The following is a 12,163-nucleotide window of genomic DNA, read 5'->3' on the forward strand; positions in this document are numbered from 1 at the left end:
ATACCCTCGATTTCACAAATCAGCTAGGTCACTGTCAAAGGATCAGCTTAATGAGTTAGAACTACTTTCCCCCAGAAAAAAAAAAAAACAAACCCAAACGAAACAAAAAGATCTGCAGTCTTAGACGAAGCACTGGAAAGAGTTAAAGCATTTCAGCTCAGAGGTAGTGCTAAACACATCCAACTAGAAGTCCATTATATTTGAACTATGATGAAATAACGTAGTAAAATGTAGAAAGACTATAAAATTTACAAAAATAAATAGTTCTGAATGCTTTAGAAAATGCAAGAGACTCCGTTAAGTGTCTTGATCTGGTTTTCTGACCAAAAGAAAGCAAAGTGTGTCTCATTTTTAAAATATACCCATCTCTAGTAACGCGTCTGCAATCCACACAATCCAACTACGCAACTTGACGTATGCCAACCTGGCATAGACTCTGATATTAAAAATAAAGTGGAGGCTTTGTAAAAGATCATCTCATATGAAATTTGTTTTGCATGTAAATTCTTCTGACAAATTAAAAATTGCACGTAAAAAAGTTTATTGAAAGAGGCATGGGGGGTGATAAGGGTATGTGCCTATTGTTCCACATACACCCTGGAAGGAAAAAGATGATTGCACAGTTCTGATAAATAAATATTAAAAAAAAATGCCACTTTTTGGTTTATAAGTGTTGGAATTACTTAGAAAATCCCACTATGGACAAATTGGTTTTAGTTTGTATTTTAAAGAATTCTTTACAACTTTTCCAGTGGCTTTTATCCTGAAACCAAATGCAAGTGGCAGTTAAAAAGTATCTTTGGGTAAAACAAGTATCAGGATCCAACAAGAATTTCCATGATGTGGTCCAGCTCGCTCAGATCTGTTCTACATATCTGAATGTTGTTTGCTGAAGAAGAATTACAAGATGGGAAGGTTTTCAATGGTTCTTCTGTAGCAAGAGATGGTGCTCTGGCCGGCATTAGGGGAGGGCAACAAAAGTCTGAATCATACATTGACGTGTCAATATCTTCGAAAATGTCATCTATTGCCAAATCCTTCAAGTAACTAGTTGAATTTGAAATCTCAAAGGAGCCAAACACACATTCAGCTCCCTTCAAATCCTGTCTATCATCTTCTAACTTTAGACCAGTATTTTCTGGAAACTTTGGCTGGTCATCTCCAGTAGGAACCAGACAAGTAGGCGGGCTTATATCTTCTACAAAGTCTAAATCCTTCAGAATAGATGAAATAGCAGATGACATGTCATCATCTGAGACTATCAGCAGGCTATTTTCAATTGGGTCTTCTACAGACCGCAAATCGCAACAGCTGGACTCTTGCTGACTAATACCTGAAGGCAACTGAAGAGAAATCCCAGATGACTCCATCCCTGTGTAGCTGTGAGAGCTAGGAGCAAAGCCAGGGCTGACATTAATTGGCTGCTGATTACTCTCTTGCCTCATTTCCTCTTGAATTTGCCGTACTGTGTTGGCTATGAGGACAGAGCGGTGCAAGTTCGGTTCCACCAGCATTTTGTATGTCTGTAACTTGGTGAGGCACATATTAAGCACCAATTGCCTCTTAAGTGGATATGGCAGATTTCGACTGGAATCAAAGGCACTCGAGAGACCAGCCATGTTCTCCTCATAGTCACTCAGCTTGCGTTTTAGACCTCTCCCCAACATGAACCTGAAAGAGAAAGATGATGAATTTACCTTGGGTAAGACTATCACTTCTACAAGATCTCAACAGACATCTGAAAAGTCTGTAGCATACTATGTACAGGTCAGCTTAGACTCTAACACCATAGAACACTGACAGACGGAATAAAATCCTACATAAGATACTCCCTTCATTGAGAAGACACTTTCCAGCTTCACAACAATTTTTTTTTAAATAGGAAACATGAAACAAATATAGTTAACTGTTTTTTTAAAAAAGCTATATATTTCTAAGTTTTGGGTTTAATGTTTACTTGTAACTCTGCTATGAGAATATTAATTTATTTAAAATCTTTAATAGGTGAGCTTTTTAGCCTCTTATCCATTTAAATTATATAGCTTACAAAAATTTGTGAGTGAGAAATATCTGAATGTCCACATCAAATAAAACAGATGCTTATACTAAGGATTAGAATAACTACACGGAATATTTCAACATCTTAACATTCATTCCTAGGTACAGCAGGTAAGATTTTAAAGCTAGTTTCAACACCTATTTTTATCTTATGAAGGTACTCTTCATGTCTTAGCTCAGTGTCTCTGAGCACTCCCTACAGAACCCATTTCTTTCCCTCTTCTTTGGTGACTTAAAAACTGTTTTACTACAGTTGAACGACCCAGCAAGAACAACAATGGGCCTCCCATGGGACCCTTACACCCATTCCATAGCTTAGTAGTTTGGCTCTCAGCATTTAGCTAATCTGGCCAGACCACTGCTCACGGCTGCTGGTTCACAACCTGCTACTGACTTAACACTAAGGATATCCAGCATGAGGCTCTCAAATGGCATTTTAGAAGTGATCAGGTTGGGTAACTAGCTAAAAAAAGAACTGGAATATAGTTGCTTTCACTCTCTTTGTGTGCTTTTGCATTCAAATATATGGTAGGTCTAGAAAATTGTGGAACAAAAACTGTATGCATGCACACTTAAATATACGATCCAAACGAATTCAGCTTGGATATTTTGCAATTACCATTCAAAACATAAAATGTTTTATTAGGGACAAGCAGTAATCACTTGTACAAACACAGAAAAGGAGTACAACAGGACAGCCAATGGGTAAAATCTTGATTACACACATCTTGATATGTCCACAGAATACAGACTCCCGAACAATTAAAAAAATTAAGCAATGATAAATTAGACACCCAGTGGCAGATTAAGGGCATATCCTTCATACACAATTATCCAGACCCTGCGTGCTGCAGAGGGCCTCCTAACTTCCTTTTCATGTGAGTCCTGGATCCTGCCAGCAATAGCTCAGCTGATCGCCACAGCTGCCAGCTGCTAGCCTGTTGCTAGACTTTTGGGGACAAGGAGAACGCAGCAGGATAAAGCCTCTTTTCCTTTTGGGATTTCTCCAGATCTGCAGGAAGCACTGCAGGGCTCCATGGCTACATCCATCTGCCTAGACAGGACTGCTGGAGAACTCAGCTCCTCTGGAGGAACAGAAAGTAAGCAAGCAGTGTGTACTTCTCAAAGAGGCACACAAGATAAAACAGTTGCTAAAGGAGTTTAGGTTTAAGACTTCTTGATCATACCCACCTTTTTTTTTAAGGACATATCTGGATTAAATTATATTTGTCATGAAATGTATTTTTACATAACATGCAGTAGTTTGGCCTATAGTTCAGTTTACTGACAGGTTCACTATAAGAACAATGAAAAATTGTAATTGCTTCTGATTTTACCAACGCTGCAATTTTTTAACTTTGGAAGTCTGTTTCACTCCAAAGTTCTCTGCTGAACTGTCACAGCACCAGCTAAACCTCTTCCAGAACCATAAGGTGTCTGGATATGGTGTGCCTATTCACCTAAGTGATCTTCCCACACTCACCACGTTATCAGTCCCCCGTTCCAGCCCCCCACTTCAAACAGAACCAGACAGGGCTGAGCACTCAACTATAAACAAAACCAGAAGAAATCTGGATAGAAAGTTCAGGCACCAAATATAATGACAGAAAGTATTTGGTCGGACAGTGTGTGAGTTTGACTGAGGATGCCCAACACAATCGACAACAATTGTCAGCAACTGATCACTTTAGACACAATCTATGGAAAATCACTATTATGCAGGACTTCACAGTAGAACTGTTGCTAAATATACCACCTCTTAACATATCATGAAGACAATTAGGGTCTGTAAATCATAGAAAACTCATAAAAAATTAACTCTCCATTTTAACTAGCATTTAAATGTTGTGTACTACCCAAGGCACTACCCCATACTATTACTATGAAAAATAAAAATACACATCAAACGGCTACTTGTTCACTAAGCACCACACTTCCCATACACTAGTTTTTTCTTTTTTTCCTCTGAACTAACCAATTAAAGCAGAGAAAAATTCATACTCACAAGGAAATGAAATAAGACCATACAGGGAACAGTAATTCTGGCATTTTATATGTTCAGAATGCTTGTTTTGACTATTTACTGCTTTTAATGTATTTTTAAAAGATATATTTACACTCAGATACACAGGAAATACTAGACTTATCTATTTAAATGAAGATAACGTTAATTTCTAACATCTCAAAAATGTGCTAGTATTTATATTCTATAAGCAAGCTTAAAGATCATATGCAAGGATACGTAATTTCACAATAACCTAAAATTAAATGTTTAACTTTTAAATTCATACCACAGTCTAACGAGACTAAATATTTCAAGGTCACATATGCAGACACACTCCTTCTCATTCCTCAAATTTCCTTTACAAAATTTGTCCCAGAGCATTCTGTAAGTATGTAACAAAGCTTCACCATGACAGAACTCTCAAACATAAAAACAGGGCAAGCAATGTTTCTACTTAACGAGACTCTCCACTCTCTGGATTGCAAAGATTTTTTTTAATACACAAACACCACCTTATCTTCTGTTTTAGAAACTCTGCCTGGTTAGTATGACTTTTTGCCTAATTGCACGGATCCCCAAGTCTCCCTCCAACAGTGAGATGACTTCAGAGGTTACATAAAAATTTGGAAAAGGCTAATGAAAACGAGAGGAGTGCTGGTACAGTGGATTTAAAAATGACTAGTGTCATGGTTGCTACAGGAGACATTTAATTTCAGTTCTTGTCAAACACACTCAGCTGCTGACCTACAAAAGATACAAAGCCCCTTTGTTACCAGCTAATCTACATTTTATCAGGCCTTTTGCTTTACTTTCTAGAACAAGAATTTCTGTCAGGGTCATATCCTTAACAATCTACTCTGTATTTTAAGTAATTTGTCCATTTGTAGTATTGTGTCTTAACGTACATGTCCCAACCCCCAAATTCACACACTAGTCAAATGCTCTCTTTTGATAGCATTATTTTGCAATGTAAGATCTTCATCACACTATTTCATTATACAGTGCTCCCCACACTCCCGTTTCTGGTGCTAAGGGAAACAAACAGAAGTCCACACGAAAGCCCACACCACCCTGCCCAGCAACCCTGCACTGAGTGACTGCTGCACCGTTGTCAGTCCGTTCCAGCAGCTGACAGAACGGCACGGCCAGTTCAAAGAAGCACAAGCTTGGCACACTAAAACACAAGGAGTGTCTAGAAACTGCACTTTCGTTTCTCCAGCCTAACTAGGAACCTACTCAGATCTCAAAAAACTGGATCAAGTAACAAGATTTTGCAACATGCCAATCTGATAACTCTGTCATTTGTAAGTAAATAAACTGAACAAAAATTAAAAGTTTCTGCCAACTTCAGATGTGAGGTCTATACATAGCTGTTCAATAATAAATGGAGAAAGCTCTAAGTCACCCTTCTCTTGAACTTTAAGAAAAAGTTCAGCAAACAAATTTTGTTGAGTTCGGAAACTATTTCAGAATCTTTTGTCACCAAAAAAACCTCCAAGAACAATGAGGAACACCACATCTTGGTAATTTTTTTCTGGCATTTTCTCATCTTCTCTCATGGTAACGCAAACTGAGCCGCAGGCCATTTATGGCTGGATGTTTTTTTTAATTATTTGGTGGATATGGAGAAAAGGAAGCAAAGCGAACTCTACATTTCAGAGCGCCAAACTCTCCATCCATGTCACTGATCTACAAAGGAGCCTGTACATAGAAATTCTGCCCCTGACAATACATTGCTCAGTTCCTTCCAGTTCTATGGAGGACATTTTGCATAAACTCCTCCCTGCTAAGATGGGAAGAAGGATCCATGCACTGTAACCCTACACTGTACCGAGGTTTAAAAAAAAAACAAACAAAAAAACCCCAAAAAAGGTGGAGGGAAGAGGCACATCCCTGGCTGGCAAATCTACACAGAATACAAAACAAACAGGCCTGGTCAGCCTGCAGCTACTCAGAAGAAACATTCCACACCACCAAGAAAAGTTCACACCACGATGCCTTGCGGACAATACAGGACTCATGCCACCATTTCAGAGGAAAAACACAGCTCCATCTGTCACACGGTCTGATCAGTGCAGCTGCCACTGACACAGTTAGGAAGTACAGCTGGCATCAGTCACAAAGAAGGCAGCATGTGAAAACTCTATATTACTTCAATCTGGGCAAACTATTTAATTACCTTTTCTTCACCTTCCAAAAAAAAAAAAAAAAGGTTTTAAGAGCAAGTTAAACAATGTTAAGAACTTAGAACTGCACAGAGATATAATTTTCACTAGAGAAAAGCTTCCAAAAACATGAGTATATAAAACATGACTGCCACAGTTAGTATTGTCTGAACACAAACTTTTCATGCGCAAAACAAACATTATAGCCACCTACACAAGAGTCATTCATTTACCATTAAAAAATACATTTAAGAATATCAGGACTATCAATAAAGTACTTGGCCTGCTCTATGCAGGTCAAAATAATTTCATTGATAGTGGTCCCTTCTGGCTTTTCTTTTTAGGATATTAATAAATTCAGATTTGCTCGATCCTTTTCATACAGCCAGTGTTGCATTTTTCAGGCAAGACTGTCCCAAAGTAAAAAATAACTTTTCTCATAGGACAGAAATAGCAATCTGAACAGGTGTAAACACCTCGAGTGAAAGTTGCCCGTCTAGTTTTCAGTAACGTAACTTAAGTATTAAAATCAAAATTAAAGACTCCTTGCTACTGTAATTCAGGTAATTCCCTTTCAAAGTCTCCTTTGGCTCCTAACTGTTGGAAGCACATAACAGTAAAAACTGACAGAAGTCTCTTGGGATTGTAAACTCGTATTAGTGACAGGTTGAAGCTGATGGATCCCGATTTCCTGCTTTCCTCTCTTCCACGGACACACCTTTCAGAAGCACACATCTACCTGCAGGAAGTGCAAAGGAAGGCAAACATTCCTACAGTTATGGTTATTTTCCAGAATTATTTGATGTATGCAACTTGATAATTCTTCCCTAACCCAACATACATTTTAGCTTAGGCAACACAACTTCATTAATAGTTTTAATTAAGCGGTAGACCAGCTCTTCATTAGTATACCCTGTATAAGAAGCTGCAGAAGAAAAAGGTAAGGCTGAAGGTACAGTTAACAGACACAGGGCAAATCCTTTCTCCTATCCGGACTTAACACTGATCACTTAAACATGACTTATATAACACAGTAAGCTGTCAGACTACATAGAACAGGGCATCTGATCTGTGTCCTCAGCAAGAGCTGGAGATCCCCGTAAGATCACATCTTGGCTGTTAGCAAAAATTAAAAGTGAGGGAAGAAGGATTAAACATCTGAGGAAATACAAAAGTAAAAAGCAATTTGGGCCTGAAGGCATTTTAAAATACACAAAAACATACTGAAGTCCACCGCCTTCCTACCCCCTGCCCACTGCCCTCCACCCTGATGCAGTTTAGCCAAGATGAGTAACTGTTGGGGAAGGCACAAGTGGCTAAAAGTGTGCATACAGGGAGGAGTGCAGTCCTACCAGCTTACTCCCATACCTAAACTCCTATGTAACAACTTCTTTACAGGAGGTAGACGTGACCAGAAAACATCTGCTCAAAAAAGGGAGAATTAACATCAATGTTTTTGTCACCAAATCCTGACCTATAATACCACGAAGTCCACTACTACTAAAACAACTAAGAAAAAAGATATGCTTCAAAATTCTGAACCCAATCCCACATCCAAAAACCAAACCCCAAAACCACACACCTATGGATGTACATAACATCCTTCCCTGCACTTTGAAAATAAGAGTAGGCTGAATAGTATTCATTAAGTAAAGGAAAGGCACGAGAAGAAGGCTGAGTCTAGAAAGGAATTAACTCTCGAATTTATAACCGTCCCACTGTCACTTCACTATTGTGGAAGCAGAGAATAAATATGTATCATACACTGGTATTTTAGGAGCTGAAATAATGTTTACAAAGCAATCAGGAGTAATTTTAACCTTGCTTCAAAAGACAGTTTGAACATGCACACATACCCCCCTGCCCCAACCTATTTATGTTATCTCTAACGGGATCTGAAAAATTCCTTAATCTTCCATTTTATTTGATAAAGCACTGGTAAGATCTTTGCTCTACAAACTACTGCAGCTAAGTTTCAGAGCACAACATTTCACCCTGGAGAAGAAACTCCTCTCTTGGGATGCGTACCTTCCACAGGCTAAAACAAGTGGATTTGTGCTGTTTACAACAAAGAGTAAATGAAACGTATTCTCAATGGCCAGTATCTGTCACTAGAGGCTAATACAGAAAGCTGCTGAGGCAGTGCCAGAGTTAGGCAGAGAAAAACTTCCATCTTTAAAAGAAAACAAACTAACCCACTGTCACTCTTCTCTTTCCTCTCCCCCTGTACACTTGTGTCTTTAGTTCTGCATGTAGGAATAAAGCTCTCAGGTGTATATTTTTAATGGGTGTGTGTTTAGCAGATTTTTTTTTTTCAGGAATTTTGGGTGGATTTATTTGCAGCAGAAGGAGGGCCTGGAATCACTTAGGGATCAATAGCAGTTAACAAAAGCTAACACATGATCAAGAGTTACTAAATCTATAAACTGTAATTAAATCTAAACTGTATTTAAGTGAGAACATAAAAGAATCCACAGAACAAGAACCAAACCACCACGGTTCCACCAAAGTATCTCACTGGAGAGACAAATGATCATTAGAACTGCAAATGGGATGACACACTTCTTCACAGCTTGTTCTAATCAACTGAGCAGTTCTCAATCCATTTTCTTTACAGTATCTATTTACTTCAAATACAGAGATACGGGGTGTATTCATCTATATAACACTGACATGTATTTTAGACTTACAGTAAGCTAAATAAAGATCAGTTAATAGCAGAAGTTAGAGCTTATTAAATCGGCATGCCCAAATTTAACAGAAAAATTGGACCACTAACAGTAGAAGCTAGTAAGCAAAAAAACCCCCAAACCCCTCTTTTCCTGATAGAGGGCCATGCATTTACTCCAGCTCGCTATATAGGATATTTAGGTACAAAATTTTCAATAACCAAATCAGTAATCACTTCAAATCTTCTCTAACAGAGTAGCACACAACTTTTCTTCAGTATCCAAAGTGCCTTCTCCTCACAAGAGCAGACTGCAACACTCAATTTCAGCAGCTGAATAGTGGACCTCACTGTGAGGCCTCAGTTAACAACTTTACAAGAAATGTGATCTTAGAGCAATATTAAATTCTCTGCTACATTATACTTCCTCATTATAAAGGAAAAAAAAAGGACCGCAAATCCAGAACATTCAAACCAAAGAGTTTATATTATTTACTATGCCGAAAGCACTTCACTCTATAGTATATACCCTGTTTTTAAGAATTATTTTTCAGTTTACCATTCTAACCCACAAAAAAACCATCTACAGATGATTATCAGAACATGCACTATGCACATAAGATTTCCTAAAAACATACTGGTAGTTACCCTTAGAAAATGGAAAGGAGTCCAGGCAGGAAGGTTCCAGATTTTGCATAAAGTGTGGTCATCCAAGAGTCTTGAACTCTTCAAGCAACCAAGCCATCCACCGAGGTAGGATGAGGTGACTTAAGGGGGAAAAAAAAAAAAACCAAACAGCAGAGTATTTCATTACTATGTGATTTTTTTTTTTTAACCAGAATTACGAACACAATTCAATACAACTTTTTGAACTACTTGTGCTAAATCCTATTAATACAGTTAAACTAAGTTAGAGAAACTGAAGTTCATGAATACTGTGATAAGAAGACCTAAAAGGTTTACCTATGACCACATAAAATGTGGAAATTATCTTTCTTAAATACTACAGAATAGAATGCTGATCCTCTAAGCGTTAGGCTTTAGGACAAGAACTTGCACTGATACTTCAAGTTACTGAACACCAATTCACAGTTTTGATCGTATCTGAAATCACATTATCAGGAGAAACAGTACCATGAACTGTAAAGAAGTAATTTCAGAATTATCCCCTAACACTTACGGGCTGCAAAAGGAGTTAGATTTTTATTAAGTTCCCTAACTTTCCTCATTTTCAGCATACACAAAACCAGTACGAGAAGATGGCTGGCAGGTTGTCCTATGACTGCGTGTAATATTCAATGTGGCATCATTTTCATCAGAACCATGACAAAGCAACATCTGCAGTTTAGCTAGAGACCACATGGATTAAATCATGGATTAGATCAAGGCACTGGAAACTCTGGGAAATGTGAAAAGGCTGAAGTGACAGTAAACTATGGACTAGGCTAGGAGATGTGGAGGGAATTGCACGATCCATGCTCTTGAGGTCTCAAGACCACCTGAAGAATCAGTTTTTTAATTTCAAGAATTAAAGTCCTTATACGGGCTAACAGCCTACTGTCTGCATTGTATTTAACATGTATAACATACATACACACACAGACACTTGCCCCCAACTACAGCAAGCCAATTTACCACAAGAGCAAGGATCAGTACCTATCCAGAGAAACACAGTCCTTAGGGATCAAGAGTTCATACATCATTTTACAAATCTTAAAATAATACATAGTGAAAGTCAGTCTTACATTTAGACAGATGGACAAGTAAACGAATACAGTTCATCTTACATAGCAACTCATAGCCTGATGCTAGCAAAGGGCTCCTCCGTTTACAGAATCTCGGAACTGTAAAGATGCAGTAAAACAGCAGTAAAATGCCCGTGACCTAAGAACACCAAATCTAACGCACAGTAATAAACACAGTAATTAATATCTCCCTCCTTCTTCCAGAAGCTGAATCCTTCCCCACCACAACTAGATCCATGCTATTTGCAAATAAAAAAATGAAAAGAGACAAATGAAGATACATAACCTATCTGCTTTGAAACAATGGGACTGGAGAAGGTCACTATTGGGGTTTATTGAAGTGTACTTGTTAGGTCACAGGGGGATGTGTACACAGTGCATTTTTCTATACAATGAATTTAAAAGAACAAATATTTTAGAATGTGATGTCTTTCTAGCATTAAAGAATCTTAAAAAAGCAGACAAGCATACTAAAATGTTGAAAAGCTTTAACTTCACCATCTTAGTTAAAAAAAAGCTAAAAAAGTTGAAAAAAGCATTAATAAAAAATTAATACTGTTAGTTGTTTTTAGAAATCTAACCTTTTAATAGAAGGAGCTGAAGTCCAAAGAGTTATCAAATTTAATGCCTTTATTATATGATTTATGGTTTTTACAATGTTTAAAAAAATACAGAAGACACACAGTAGTTGCAAATCACAATTAAATATAAGTCCAGTAGATAATTTTTCTTTGACTTTCTTTCACTGTCTTCCCTCTCAGTTTCCTAGTACCTGTTCACAGGTCACCTTAGAAGTTTGAGATTACAGCATTCTTCTCAATGTGAATGGTATTTTCATCTTGTAGTTAACTGCCTGAACTAAATAATCTTAGCCGAATCAAAAACAAAGTAGAAAACTACCTTTGTTTTTCGAAATTAACTGCTCCAACATAGATTGAAAAAATCCAGGCCTACCTGGGCCAGAAATTATTAACTGCATCTGTAAGTGTAATGAATTTACGATAAGCATAGCTGAGACCAGGCTTACACTTCTCCAGTCTTACACACCTACCTGTAGTTCAGACTAACAAACGCGTTTACTGAGACAAACAAAACCTGCTATTAAAAATGCAACTGCAGCAAATACTTAAGTCGTAACTCTCAAGAGGCAGCGATCATGAGTGCCAGAATTAAAAAGCTGCGACTCAGGGAAAGCCTCTTTCCTGCCCCCCCCCCTGCAGCCACTCCTACGAGCGCACAAGTACTAATAAAACCCAAGGGAGCCTGCCACCATTTGGCCTTTGTGGAAGGAGACTAGTTGGTACTTCCTGCCGGCGGCCGCCCGCGCCTCCCCCCGCGGCAGTGGGCAGCAGTAACCAGAGACAACCTTGGGCTTCCCGAGCTGCGAAAAGTTACACTCCTCCCCCTTCCTCCTCCCCAGCTTACCAGAGACCCCGGCCAAGCTAATTATAACTGCGCTAACAACTTCCACCGCAGTCCCCGCTCCAGGCGCCCTAGTCGCCGGCCTCCCCAGCTCCGGCTG

The 12,163-nt window shown here is 38.5% G+C and overlaps 1 protein-coding gene across 1 annotated transcript; it reads right to left on the reverse strand.

The window, feature by feature from the left end:
* Window positions 1-815: 815 nt before the first annotated feature.
* On the reverse strand, window positions 816-9,664 carry LOC104492608 (SERTA domain-containing protein 2-like). Its single transcript, XM_010135192.1, has 2 exons — window positions 9,545-9,664; window positions 816-1,671 (listed from the first exon to the last, which is right to left on the reverse strand). The coding sequence occupies exon 2, from the start codon at window positions 1,665-1,667 to the stop codon at window positions 816-818; it is 852 nt and encodes a 283-aa protein (XP_010133494.1). The 5' UTR covers window positions 1,668-1,671; window positions 9,545-9,664.
* Between the last annotated feature and the right edge of the window lie 2,499 nt (window positions 9,665-12,163).

This window comes from Buceros rhinoceros, unplaced genomic scaffold (genome assembly GCF_000710305.1).
Source record: "Buceros rhinoceros silvestris isolate BGI_N320 unplaced genomic scaffold, ASM71030v1 scaffold27474, whole genome shotgun sequence".
NCBI classification, from domain to species: domain Eukaryota; kingdom Metazoa; phylum Chordata; class Aves; order Bucerotiformes; family Bucerotidae; genus Buceros; species Buceros rhinoceros.

Bases quoted from the DNA above. Each gene is read 5' to 3' on its own strand.
- LOC104492608 (XM_010135192.1), bottom strand. From the start codon at position 1,667: ATGTTGGGGAGAGGTCTAAAACGCAAGCTGAGTGACTATGAGGAGAAC.